The 14,715-nt window shown below is 42.7% G+C and overlaps 1 protein-coding gene across 2 annotated transcripts in view; it reads left to right on the top strand.

Moving 5' to 3' along the window:
- Positions 1-14,715, top strand: part of ATXN7 (ataxin 7) — an 86,371-nt gene that overhangs the window by 24,636 nt on the left and 47,020 nt on the right. For both annotated transcript variants that reach the window (XM_054216531.1, XM_054216532.1), the window contains 2 exons: positions 418-687; positions 1,285-1,353. In XM_054216531.1, coding sequence (XP_054072506.1) covers positions 429-687; positions 1,285-1,353 — 328 coding nt within the window. In that variant the 5' untranslated portion in view covers positions 418-428. The remainder of the gene's footprint in view (positions 1-417; positions 688-1,284; positions 1,354-14,715) is intronic.

Genomic DNA, 14,715 nt, shown 5'->3' on the forward strand with positions numbered 1-14,715 from the left:
CCCCACCCCCCCCCCACCCCCACCCCCCCCTTTCCCGGGGCAGCGGGTGCCAGGCGGGGTTGTGATGCGGCCGTTGTTTTTGTAGGGTCGCGGTTTAGCCTTCCCCCCCACTCCTGCCCTCCTCTTCCTCATTCCGCGGCTTTGTTCGCGCAAACGCGGTGCAGAGGAAGGCAGAGCTCACCCCCTCCTCCCCCCCCCCCCCCCCCGAGTACAATAATGGGCACCCGGCTCCTGCCCCCCGGGCCGCCGCAGAGGTGAGTCGATGCCGCCCGGAGGGGGCTGGGTGTGAGGGGGGGTGGGGGAAGGAAAGGAGCGAGCGGGTTGACAGCGGCGCGGAGCTTCCTTAAAACCCCGGCGCCACCTTAAAACCCCGGCGCCACCTTAAGCGCCCGATGACTTTTTCTCGTTACATTATAGCAGCGGAAAGAATGTCGGCGCGGGCCGCGTGTGACGTCAGGAGGGAGCAGCGCAGCGCGGCGGCGGCCAGGCAGCGGCAGCGGCAGCAGCGGCGGCCCCGCCACGGCGAAGGAGGCGGAGGCGGAGGAGGCGGGAGCGGCGCCGGCCCCGCCGCCACCGCAGCGGCAATGGCGGCCGTCGGGGAGCGCAGGTCCCTGCCCAGCCCCGAGGCGATGCTGGGGCAGCCCTGGAGCCACTGGGTCGATGCTGCTAAACTTCACGGGAACGACGGTGAGCGGCCTCCCCCCCCCCCCCCCCCCCCAACCGCCTCTACCGGCCCGGCCCCCGCTCCCCGCCGGGCTGGGGGTGCCCCGGGCGCGGCCCCGCCGCCGGACAGACCGCGGGGCGCCGGTACGACACGGTAGGAGGGCGCCGCGGGTCCCGGGCCCGGGGAGGCGGTTGGGTCCGTGTCCCCCCCATCCCCCGCGCCTCCGCCTCCAATGTCGCGGCCGAGTTCGTTGTCCGGTACGCGGTTCCCGGGGGCGCGGGAGAGGCGCGGAGCGGGCAGCGCCTGCCCCAGTTCCTGTAATCCGGGACACGGTGCGGGGAGGTCTGAGCCAGTCCCCAGAGGCCGGCACCTCCTGCCCTCCATTCAGCCCGGGCTCGGGGCGGGGGGAGCCCCCGCTTCAGGTGAGGTGGCCCCCGCCGCTGACAGTGTCCCCCCCCGACCCCCGGGGACGGGACGGCGGATCGGTGACTCTCCGAAGCTGTTATTTAGGAGCGCATATCCCTGATGTGCTGGTTTATTCCCGTGGGGGAACGGGCTACAGGTCAGCCCCACTCTGTGACTCCTGCAGGGTCTGAGATCTTGTGGCTTTTTGGTTTTAGGAACAGCATTAGAAGAAAGTTTCAAAGAATACGGAAGAAACCGAGAAGCGATGCGACTTTGCCGAGAAGGTGAGTGCGATTCATTCTTGGAGAAAAGTTTCCCTGCTCGTAACTAGTTATGAGAGGACGTGCATGGGAAGGAGAAAGGAAACTACAATCCTGTCACATTGGATTTGGGACTTGCGGCCTGTCAGTGAGTGGTGTTATTAGCATTATTATTAAATCAATGTATAATCTCAAAACTACGAGGTAAGGCATAGGTTACTTATTGTCTTTACTGTGTTTCTAGTAGGATTTTTTTTTCTTTAAGACTATAAATAGTCCTGAGGAAGCTGTGTGACCAACACCGATAATATCTTCTCTTGAGCTAAAATATGATTCTTAATGTAATCCATGTCAGTATTTGAACACTCATCCCTATCTCTGATATACCTATATGTTATGTTTATTTCTTAGTGTACTGCTAAATGACAGTGACCTTTCACCTGTGATTAGCAAAGGCCATTAATGGCCCAGTTCGTTTGAAGAGTAACAATGCTACTTGAAGTTGTAAGCAGATGATGAATGAAAGCTATAGATTGTTGGTAACTTTGTAACAAGGAGTGGAAAAAAACCCCCCAGTGATGACTCTCATTTGTGATGTTCAGTTTCTTCTGTTTGTTTTTCCAGTTTAACAATTGTTTTATAGCAGAGAAATGTTTTAAAACTTGCCTAATGTTGTTGGTGCTAGCTTGCTTCTGTCGGACTTTATGAGAAGTGTGCCGTAGAATAGGCCTCACTGTTTTAAATTCTAGATCAGTTAGACCCGAATAATTTATTTGATGCTGTTAGAAGTGGAAGACTGAGTTTGTAAACTTGGTTTACAATCACAGAAGGCCGGACTCGCCAGGGACCTTAGGAGATTATCTGATTCAGCGTTTCTCAACTTGTGAGCTACAAACCTCAAATGAAACCTAAAGCAAGGTGATGCAGGCTAGTAAGATTGGGAGGCAGTGATCCATGTTGAGGTTCAATCGAAATGTCTGTTTATTGTAGAATTCCTAGTGTTGCTAAAATTTTGGAAAAAATCAATCTCTAGGACCAGAGTCGGTGTTCGCTGACCTGTAAGAGAGATGCAATAGACAGCTGTGCTGCGACATTCAGAATCACGTGTGCCATTTTGCCATCTTCTAAGTGTATGTCTAAGTTCTTAGGCATTTGAAAAATCACTTTATTACTTCATTGCTGAGTTCCAATCTGATAGTTGTGTTGGATATTTATTTTTCTGAATAGGCAAATCATTCAAGTGCTAAAACAGCATTTGTAACAATAAGCATACACATTATCCTAGTAAAGATTTTACTAATAAGGATTTTCAAACATTCTTTCTTATTTCTACCTCTTAAAATACAAGCATCTAAGATTTCCAGATTTTAAAGATTAGCTGGCAGGGTGAAGAATAATTTTTTTTTTTTCTCCCCTCTGGAGAGAGATCATGCAACTGTTTTTGCATAGGACCACTGAGACACAGCTTCTCTGCACTGACTCCAATCATGTGAATGATTTATAGGGTTGTGAGTTGAAAGTTCATAAAACACTTTGAGAATTAAAAGTGAAACCCGGTAGCTCTGTCAGGCTTCCAGAAGTCTATTTATTTTGTTTGCTTTATGACATATGGATGAGACACTGACTTGGCGTATACCTGTAGCTGGTCTGTAGGGAGCTTGGCCTACTGCAAAAATAAAGAAAAAGTAGTATTAATTAAGTTTGCACTTAAAGAACTAGGGGAGTGGGAAAACATGCCAGCATATATGTGTGTTGTGTTATCAAATGAGACTTGGAGAATACTGTAACTGATACCTTTTCCCAGGAAGAATTTTGCATTCAAAATTGAGGAACAAACATTTATTAAATAATTGGATTGTCTAAACCATGGATCTTAAAGGTGAACCAAAGGTACGCATTTTGTCAAATCAACTCTAACCTCAAGATTTTTGTCGTGGTACCACACAGTATTTTAAATACAGCTAACAACAGAACTCGTTGTGTAAGAAAGTTATTTCTCTACAGATTGTGAGTTGACTCAGAGGCCCAACTTCACAAAAGGATTTCAAGGTTATTTAGGCTAATTTAACCTTGCATTGCAACTCTTCCAGTTTGCATAAAAGAATTAAATATTCATGGCTTGGAGAGGGAGTGAAAGAGGGAACATGACTTTACAGTCCACTTATTAGAATTGGGTTCAAAACCAAGAACTATTTTCTTTGTTTAACAATTGTCAGCTTTCAGGTCAGGCCCCCACCTGCCTGCGTACCCACTGGGGTATGGGTTGTAGTTGTTTCCTTCCCCACATGCCATTTCTCTGTGTCTTCTAGAGGGAATAGCTTCATCGTCAGCCTGCCTGGTGGCAAGAGGTGGATTTCAGGCTTGCAGGCAGCAGAGTCTGGGTCTCCTGAATGCAGAGCGAGCGTTCCCATTGTCATAACGCTGTATTAAAAAGGGGCTTAACATTACCAGCTCCTCCTTTTGTTATGCTTTAAAGGGAAAGAGTGATGCCTGTTATTCTTTTAAAGGAGTAAAGGACATAAATATGTAATTCCAGGACAACATTTGCAAGCTTTGGAGAGAGGCAGGATTTCAGACACACCTTTGTCACTGGCATTTCCTATTTGCTGATCAGGCAGCTCCTCTCTCCGCGCGCTGGTGGTTGTGAAGCCTGATGAGTCCTTAATACCTGTCAGTGATGCTAGTTCCATGTAGGGATCAGGAAACTAAAATTAGTTCGTAGTCTCAAACACTTTTTTTCTGTATCTAACCCTCCTTGACGTAACCAAGCTCACATCGAAGTAAGAACTAGAAATTGAATCTGGGCTTCCCAAACGCCCAATGTTTGTCTCTCATGCTTCCCTGTTTCTTTTTCACTGTTCTTATAAGCTGTCTAGTCTGCTAATCCGTAATATGCAATCATTCCTGCTGGGATCCTGGCAGACCTTCACCAAAGCAAGAAACTTGCTGTATGCTTTCCTACATGTTGCTTTTTGAGGCAGTAACGGTCCACGCTGAGCTTTCATGGAGAAATTAGAGTTGCAGAAATAAGGTACAGGCCCAATGGACCCGGCTCGCTTTTGGTACGGAAAATCCTCAACAGATGGAAATGAGAAAGGAGCATCCTTCATCATGGGAAAATTTTACTTTAAAGTACCCTTTATAATTTACTGTGACTTTGTACACTGAAGTCTTCTTTTGAAGAGCAATCCTATCAATGTAAGAGCATGTTAGAAGCAATTGTATTTCAGTTATTTTCATATGTAGTTCACGTGACCAAATCTTTTAGCTCATGTAGTCACTTAATTACTCACTGCTTGTGAACCAGCTAAAGGTGCGATTCCTCTGCCACACAGATCTTGCTTTGATGAAGCAAGTATAGCACATTGCATTGTAATCTATAAATGCATTCTAAAACAGCGACGTAGAAAATCTAGCTTCCTTCATGCATTTTTCTTATACTTTAAAATGAAACTTTGCCAAAGTGCGTCTTTTAAACTTATTTTGTGTGATGCTGGGTGCGTCATCAGATACAGCCAACGTGCTCACATATACTCAGTTCATCTCGGAGATGCAGCACACCTCAAAAGGAGGTTGATGTGTCTGTAGCATCTGACACTTTTTCATTTAAAGAAAATGATTCTTAGTGTCAAACTTTGTAATTTGCGCTTGAAACGTTTTTGGCGAACAAGTTCATTTTTTCAGGAGATTCTTGCTAACCTGTGTGAATTCAGTTTTCTTTTAAAAAATTTTTCTAGCCCATTATTGTTGTGAAGATGATGTCTAAATAGAGCTGTGTTTGTAAGCATAGAGTTCATTCATGGTAACTCTGACAGGCTTCAACAGGGTGAACTTTTGCTTCTAGCAAAATTGGGCAGCAGGTTGGCTCATTCCGCTCTGTGGAAGAGTAGAGAAGCCCTGAGTAGAAATGACGATGCCTAAAGCTGTTCATTGGGACTGGGGGCTTGACCCTCCTTCACCGCCCCCTCGAGAAACTCTAATTCTCCCCACAGTAAATTTCCAGTTGCTACCAGTTATCTTGTATGTTGTTTTAAATAAAACAAAAACCCCAAACCACCCCCCCAAGGCAGTAGTGGAGTGACAGAGGCAAACAACCTGTCTGCTCTTAACAAAGATCGTCGTTACTTGCAGTGACACTTGTTAGTGTATGCAACCCTTTTGAAGTGGCTGGGGTGAAAGTCTGTTAGATTCTTATATTGACTCATGAAATAATTTTGAAATATGTATAACAATAAAAATGCAAAGCAAACTATAGCATCTCAGAATGGAAAATAAAAGCGTGGAGAATAGACGAGAGATTTGGTTAGACAACTTAAAATTGTTTGAGTGTTTGGTTTTAATAGTGCATTTGGTGCGTGCCAAAACCATCGGGTGTCTTTACTAGAGCTTGAGCGTGTCATTCTTTCAGTTACAGATGCAGCCCCCCCTTTTTTTTATTTTTTAACATCCTTTGAGAGGCGAATCCCTTGGTGCTGCCTATTTCATAAGCTTCACTAGCACTGTCACCATACTTATAGCTAACTGGCAACAAAGGATAGGAGGACAGAACATTTGTAACTTGGGTCTTGAGCTTGATTTGATCAGTTGTCATTGATCAAGATTGTTGAATCTCGGCTAAAAAGAGGTCTTTGCCACCCTTACAGCATCCACAGTCTGCCAGTGACTTACTCGGTTTGTACGTGGGGCTTCTGAGAATCCCAGGGAAGTTTCTGATTGCACCCTGTACGTAACTGAGCTGTTTTCTGTGAGGTGGTCCTCTCGATGGTCATGGAGGGAGATGCCGAGAAGGCAGTTACTTTATCGTAGGGTGAGGTTAGTTGAGTGATGGTCACTGAGATACATTAGATGTGCTCGGAGGTATTACAGGTCAGAATCGATGCTGGCTGTATGGTGATGTAGCATGGTACCAGTCTTACGGTTTTTAGACTATACTGGTCTTAATAAAGCTAGTGTTGAATTTTCTGTGGAAATGCAGATTGTCAGTTTTTCATAGGCACCTTCAGAAGACATTCAGCAAGACTTTGTGAAGATAGGAATCTGCCAGGAGAGTGGGTGGGAGCAAATTCTGTTCAGCATCATGTCACCTGATAACAGCTGAACTCCTGGTCTTGGACAGGTAATATGTCCTGGGGAGGGAGGCAGGAAAAGAGAGACTCCATGAACCTCTAGGGCACTCAGCAGAAGCTTTGAGATTTCGTTATGTTAGGAAGTTACCGGAGCTGTGAGGGTACCAACAGCTACGAAATGAACCCTTGTTCTTCTTGAGCCCGTGCCGGGCAGGATGAGCAGTGAAATCCAGGACCAGGCCAGGAAAGCTCACTAGAAGCATCTTTATCACATAGACCCAAGGTCTAGAATTTTCCCAGCAGCAGGTTCAATAAATAATTAAAGCACTGGTGAAACTTTTGTTCCAATATTAAGTTGTAAATACAAGTAAGAGACAGCATCTTATTTCAAATTTAAATTTGTTTTTATTCAGTCTTGGGAGGTGCTCAGTTGAGTTGATTTTTGTTGTGTTAAATCATGTTAAAGATGCTTAGAGGGCTGTATAGTCCTTGACTGCCTGCAAATACACTGTGAGAATTTTTAATAGATTGAAATAAATATTTTAAGGTAGCAGTACAAAGTGCCATGCTTCTTTTTTGACATTCTGCATAGCTATTTGCAGTCTGTAATCAGATAAATCTCCTCTTCATTTCATTGCATTTTAATTGACTATTTACACAAGGCATTTTAAGAATTTGTGGACTTGTTATCGTAAAACAATTACAAGGAGATTTTAGAAGTGCATTGAACTGTTTAAGAAAATTGTAGAGATTTTATGAGATAGCTTGGAAAAACATGCAGTTTGAAAGGATGCTACTTTTGAGATTATCTGCAGTGACTGGCCCTCGTTTTCTTGTTATTTTTTCCCTTATCCAAGTTCTGTTTACAATATTTAATTATTTCTGGCGAGATGAGTCACATGTTATAAATAGAATATTGTGATGTTAGGCTGCAAGTTAGAACTGTGTCATCTTTTATGCTTTAAAGATACTTTGCAGGTTTTAGGTATTACCACAGTGTTAGTGTGATATTGCAAGGCCTCAGGGACTTCCACTGGAACTGCAGCCACAAAACTGCCTCAATCTATCTATAATATGTGAGGAAGCAGGATTTTTATTTTTTTTTTTCATAAGAACCTTTGAAATTGTTGCCTATACACACATATAACAGTTAGGAATTCACTGTTTTCTAATGCTTCTTAAGTGGTATGTATGATTAGTTAGGTTATCCCTATGCAGAACAGGTGACGTCTTGATAATACTCGATTAAATATTGCTTTTCCTATAGTTTCTGTTCTATATTTAACAACAAATGCTCAGTAAGAGAAGAACAATGTGACAAATATTGTGTAGAAATATGACGTTCATATGAGTTGATAACACTATCATCTAAGTAGAGCAGGAAAGACAAAAAGGCTTAGTGAAGGGTACTTTTAAATAAATTGGGTTAAGAGGATGCAGATTACTCTCTCTGAGGTAACTCTTTTAAAAGCTATTTCTTCCATTGCAATGGCTCTATAAAAGAACATGCACACAGTTCTTACACCTTTTCTGACTATGCCTACCCTACAACTGTAACTACCAAAGGCCCACTGGGGATACGTGTGATCTCTTGTCACTTACAAGACAGAAAAGATTTCACGTTTCACAAATCATGTTAATATTTGATTTGTCATTAAGTATTCTAAATACTCTATAAGATGCTTAAAAATTGTTTCTCTTCCCTTTTAATGCACACAGATCACCACTGCTGTGGAAGTTGCCCGTATGTGTGACACTCAGCATTATTTCCTAGATATTCTTTCAGTGTAGGTGACAGCACAGAGATGAACACAGCTTTGTACTTAGACTTTAAGTTTTTAGCAGCAAGCGTTTAAAATCTGGCAAAGGGAATTCAAAGTATAACGGATAAGAGTAGCACAACTGTAAAAGCAGTTGTCATGGAAGGCAATGAATTTATTGTAATCGGTGTTCCTGTCACTAGAAGGCTTCGCACGCTCAGAAGTTCTCCCTGCCTGTGCAGGCTGTGTGCAGCTGTGAACCAGCACCGGTGGCCCAGTGGCTCTCAAACTGATTCTCGTGGCAAGTCAGATACTCACGGTAACCCCAGATACTATAGGGTATGACTTCATCAAGGTAAACTCCACGCACAGCTGCTCACACATCACTTGGAGTCATGATGGCTAGCTTTGGCAATGGTCGCTGTGACAGCAAATATTCTAGGTTATCGGCTCAAGTAGATTATAAATACTCAAATGCTCAGTTATTTGTCTGTAAACGCTGCTTGCCAGCCCTGGTGGAATAAGCTGTTGTGGTAACCTGTATTCCCATGAGAAAGATAATTTATTTACAAGCTCGCCCTCGCCTTGATTTTGACTTTTGATAGCTTTAGCATAGCCCGTGGCCAAACTTCTTTGATAATAAAAGGGATAATTGATTATGCCTCACTTCTCTGCCACTGGGATAGTAACAGCCAGAAAACTTACACAGTGTTCTCGATCTGCTTTTCAGTGGCTAAGCAGGACTTGCATCTTTCATCAACTGCTTGTAGTGTAATAGGAAATGCCGTGTTTTCAACTGTCACTGAAAAAATGTATACAAAGCAGCTGAAAATCCAATAGGGAGCAGCTCTGGGGTTGTAAGTCCGTGATGTGCGTTTTTGTTCTGAAATCTAGAGCTCTCGCAGTTTTGTCTGCAAGAAAGTTTGTTGGACAATTTCCCACTGATGTGGTGGCCTGAAAGTCCTATAGCAGCTTGCATTAAAATGATGTGTAGAAGCTCAGAGTTAAATTTGAAAAGCAAATAATACACTGAATACACAGTAAATTGGATGTTTGTTTTCCCTTAACATCAAATTCTGTTGTATTTTGCCCTTCATAAATTCAGTGTTCTGTCTACAGGTTTTTTTCACCGACTGCATAAACAACGTAGTAGATGTTGTCAGTGGGAAAACTGGAGTTCTGCCAGTTTATTAAGTGGTATCTGGGGATGTGAGGTCTTGTCGTGAGCCACTGAAGTCAACGAGGGTTTTGCTTGTGGCAAGAGGGAAGACGCAGGACCCGGTCGTGGGGCTCGACGGGCAAGAGTTTGCATGTGCGAGACAGCCGCGTTCACTACAAGCGTGTGATCAGCCAGCAGGGTAGTACTTCTCTATGCAAACATTTTAATTGTCAGTCCCTAGATATTGTAGCCATTGCTTTGTCAAGGTGTATATAGCCTAAATGACACCCTCTGGCTATTGTTTCAGGCTAAAATACAGAAGAAAATCTGTATCAGTTTACACCTAGGGTGTGGTTCTACAATCTTTCTTTTTTTTTTTTTAATTCCTCCCAGTAATGCTGGATTAAGCATTACTCCTCCATCTCTGCTGAGTGCAACATTTGTGAAATAGGGGTTGCATTCTAACTTTAAAGTTGCTTTCCAAAACAAGGTGATGGTTGCTTAAAGAAGATAGTGAATTTTCCGGCACATGTTTGTGTCTGGTAATCCTAGAATCCATTGGGCCATGTTTACTTACGTATCTTTTCAGAGTGAACCTGATCTGATATTTACATGGCTACCTACGTGATTGTATGGTATAGATCTTGTATCTTCGTTGTCTTTAAGAGCATTAGAGATGTATCAGCGAATAACTGCAGTGTAAATCAGGATCTGTTATAATGTGTAAGTGTATTTTGAAAAGTAAACACCAAGTAAGAATTAGTTTATAGTATCTATTGCACGGTTGATTTTTTTAAAATTTATTTTCAGTAATCAGCTATGTTGGAAAACTAGGTGATAGAAATGAAAAGTTTCTTTGACTGAAATTCCCAAGGTGGTTCCTGGTAACTTCATGAAGTGGAGAGAATACCGCTTGTATCTGGGTTACTCTGCTGAGGAAGAGTTACGGCACCATTTATTTTTATCTCTTATTGGAGAGCTGTTGCAAATGATGCCGAAAGGAGAAAGAGGCATCATCTGTACACTATACGTAAATGTGAACCGTACCAAATATTCTTATCCCTTCAGAACAAATCTATAGCAGTGTGGAATATCCAGAGGCCTCAAACTCTGCAAAGATTTGGGTTAACTGGCTATACTTTTTGATGGGTATGTCAAAGGAGCAAAAAGTGTTGCCAGTAGTCGAGACAGCGTGGGTGCTGGAGTATTGAGACAGTCATGTAAAATAATTTGGAAAGCAGTTTTCAAAATAATCAACTTTGCCAGGAATTTTCCCAGGAAGTGTTAAAATTGTCTGTTTCACTCCTGTTCAATTAGAACGGGTCTAGAATCCTGTTCAATTAGAATGGGTCTAGAAATGTATTAAAGGAGTTTAACTTGCCTCTGACAACTAGAAGGCTTTGCTGGACTTTGGTTTGTAAGGAATATAATTTGGGGGTTTAGCATGTTTTCTTTAGATAACTTGTTTTTTAAAATGTAGACTCTGTGTTTGAAAGTACCTGTTCTGCTCTGCTAAGAGAGATGGCAGTCGTCCTGCTCTCGCTGGTAGTAAATGGAAGTATTTGAGAGGAAAGGCTTAAGTGAATTTCCTAATAAGCAGCGTTTACTTTTTATAAAAGTACTTAAAGACAAATTTCAGAAAGCAATTTTGTTTTTCACTTCTGTGTAAGTTGTGTTACCCAAAGCAGTGGTCTAGCAATCGTGCTTGTTAAGGAGCTTCTCTTCCATGTTGTAGTTCATAATTTACAGAGGAGAAGTTTTGAGCCAATTTCAATAGATCTGTGTTGCCTACCAAAACTAGTGTAATATGTGCTTATATAATAGATTGCAAATTTTTGTCCTAAATACTCTATTTTTGTGGCTAAGTGATTGAAGGAAGAGTTCTACTACCAGTTGTGTTACTAGACTGGGGGAAATACCAATGTCTAAACTATTCCTGCTACGGTTTGGTTATGTTTTGTATCCAGGCTGGGCAGAGCCCTCTCTTTATCTGTTGCTCCTTCTGTAGGACCTGCTTTAATAACCAGCTGACTTGGTTTGCTTTGCCTGGTTATTTCAACACCGCTATTTCCATGGGGTGTTTGGAGAAGTCCGAAACGCGTCGGCCCTTGTTTGGGAAATTTCCTTTTGGTTCTGCCTGACTGTTGGCTTGTGCCCTGAAATATAGGGGCATAGACCATTGTGCTGGAATAAAACTTGCAATTCTCTTCTGTTGTTTTTGTGGCCTGAACTTAACCATCTGAAGTGTTAGCTTGATAGCCTTGGGGACAAGAATGCTACTATTTTTATCTGTGGAGTAGGTAGAGCACAGGAGTAAAAATCTTCAGTGGGCTGTCAGGGTGTCTCATCTGAGGCTTGTTTACAACTGCTTGGGAAGAGAAAGGGGTTCTCTGTGCAGCGCTGCGATGCTCGGTCCTCCTGGACACTGTGCAGAGTTTTCGTAGATAAACACGACGATGTGAAGGAAGTCCCCTGTCCTGGGAAAGGACCAAAATCACAGTCTGGGTAGATGGTGCTCTTCATTGTAAATTGAGAAGACATTACAGTAAGGTGCAGCATCGGCAGTTTTCTTTATAATTTAATCACGCTAAGAGTTTTCCTGGTCTCCTGTGAGTAGTGTAGAGATCGAGGCTGCGCTGGAAGCGCTGGGTTGTTCGTCATCGCAGTGATTTGGGGTGATGTCACCAACTGACGGGAGCATTTGGGGTGTCCGTACTATTACGGTGGCCCTGTGATACCCTTTCTTGGACTCTTTTGGCATCTTTCCCCAAGTGCTCAGTGCTGTTGCTGGAAGCAAAAGCTTTTGAGCGATTTCCAAACGTAAAGCGGTGCATTGTGGGCCAGCGCTGGGAAGACTGGCCCAACAAGTTTGGCAGCAGTGGCTTTGGCTTCCTGCCTACCCTGGATAGGCACCAGTAAGAGATTGCTGGAGTCTTGGGGCGGGTTTGAGCTGAAGACCTCAGCCTAGGTCCTGAAACTCATGTGCGTGCAACTGCTGCGTCTGGCAAAGGATCCGCTTCTGTTGTAAACCACGGTTTTGTTATCCTAGATATGTTTGCAGTGGTTATCTTTTGTCTGCTTTGGGAAGGTGGATGTGTTGTTTGTTTTCAGTGTACTGGAGGGTGGTAAACTCTACAAATTTGTTATAATATCTAAGGATCCTGTTTACCTTTCAGTTTTCTGGTATCTATTTAATCTTACTTACCGTTTTCATCCTGAGTCATCTAAGGGCAGTTAACTAGTGCTCTGAAATGTTCTTTTCTATGCCTTTTTTTAAATGCCAACTCCGTATGGTTTTTGCTGTGCCTCTTGCTTAATACTGCCTCCATATGTCTTCTGTGACATCTCCTCTACAGACCTTTTGCAAACAGGCCTAGTCTTGTAACGCGATGTGCCAGGACCACTGCTTGAGGTCTGTGGGGCTCTTGGGGGGTGCAGGACACCTCTTGCCTGCATCTCGTTGCACAGTCAGACACCAAATATGTCTAGTCCTCTTGTACCTGCATAAAGATGACTTTCTCTGTCTTGCTGCTTGTATAGTCGGTTTTATTCTTACGTCCTTTTGACATGAGATGTCTAAATATTAAAACGTGTGCTCAATTCAGTGCTTTTTTTCCCCCAAGAGCAGAGCATTTTGCGTCCTAGCTGGCCTATAAAAGGGAGAAAAGTTCCTTTTCCCCCATCCCCCTGTGTATTTAGGTCCGTTGATATGTATCCATATACGATCTTCCCAAGTGTGATGAGCACTGTTAGCTGCAGAGGGACCAGAGGCGAGTAGTAGTCTTAAAAACATTTGTCAAAAATGTGACTTAGACCAAACCCACCAAATCAGTACATTCAGTACTCTGAGCAAATTCTTTTCTCCTTCCCTTTTGTTTTGTTACAGGTATTACCTTCTGTGTACGTCACAAGTGGGCTGGTGTTCCGGTTATGTTATAGAGGGCCAGACCATGAAAGAGCAGAAAAATTAGTTCAAAGCATGTCAGCCCTTTCAGATCTGCTGCACGTATAATATGATCTAAGTGATCTTCATTTTTGAAGATCTCTAAATTTAAAAATATTAAAAGCTGCAGTCCTTCCTAACCTGTTTGTATTTCAGTGTGAAATGGGTGATTTCAGTAGCAGAGAACTAGTGCCAGATATGGAAGAATAATACCTAGTACAGATTTGCTCAGCCAGTGTTTTCAAAGTCGTCTTTATTCTGTAACAGGTATCATGTATTTTATGCGTACTGTTTGGAGATGGAATTCTGGAAAATTTTGTGAAGGCAGGCTCCTAAAATAAGGCGAATCACTCGAACAGTGAAGAAATGCATCTTGAAATGAAGATGGTGATGGGCTTATTCTAAAAGGGAAATGACGTAAAAAGGCAAAACCTAAATTTCTTCTTTAGAAAAACTTGAAATTCTATAACAATAAAAAAATAATATTCACTTCCATAAAGAGTTTTTAGGCAGAACTGGATTTGTGTTGTATACTGAACAGCTAGCAGTGGAATTATTGACCTTATACGGTGAGCAGGTAGCCCAATTTTCTTCAGTGCTTACCGATATAGTTAATACAACTGTGTGTCAGAGGACAACTAGCGCTGGTTTAAAGCCTAAGACTTCTGAACAGACAGATCCCCTCTTGGAAGGAAAGCTCTGACGACTGTAGCTCTGTATGTGCTGGAATATATCATTTGTGAGAAGTAAAGACGTAAGTGTTATCGGTTCCTCAGCTAGATAACTGAAATACTCAGTCATGTTTATTTCTCTGAAGGTACGCCATGGCCAAGTTTAAAATACTTTGGGTCACTACATGTGTGTTCAAATACATAAGTGGGTTAGCTCTTTTACTTCACTGCAACAACAAAAACATTGTTTTATTTTCCACTTTATCTTTTAATCTTATTAAATATCACAGTGCTGTTGGGGTTTTTCGCTATAGGACATTTATATGCCTGTTGCTGTGCAACTTGCATATTCTATTTTTTTTTTAGTTGTATCCAATCAACTGCTAGTAAATCTGTAAAGCAAAGGAAGTCGATTTTAATGGGAAGGCTAATAGTGCCTGCCAAATTGAGAGGCGTGCGGAAATAAATGTAAGTTGGTATGTGAAAATCGACAGGCATCAGTTTCCTTACAGCTATATTAGACGTGATTGAAACAGTCTTATTTTTGAAGTGGATGTTCCAGTGCATGGAGCATGGGAGTGGCAGGGGTGGGGTGGTTTTAGGTAGTTGGGTTGCCTAATAAAAGAAAATACTGAAATAGAATTCAGTTGACAGGTCATCTGTATTCTTTTCTTTTTTTTTTTTTTTTTTTTTTGCATATGCTGATTTGCTCCCTCAAGTATCAGGTGCATGATGTAAAATATATGCAGAGTATTCCTTGTGCAAAGATGCGTTGTCTTTGCACAAT

The sequence above is a fragment of the Rissa tridactyla genome, chromosome 10 (assembly GCF_028500815.1).
Source record: "Rissa tridactyla isolate bRisTri1 chromosome 10, bRisTri1.patW.cur.20221130, whole genome shotgun sequence".
Taxonomy (NCBI): Eukaryota; Metazoa; Chordata; class Aves; order Charadriiformes; family Laridae; genus Rissa; species Rissa tridactyla.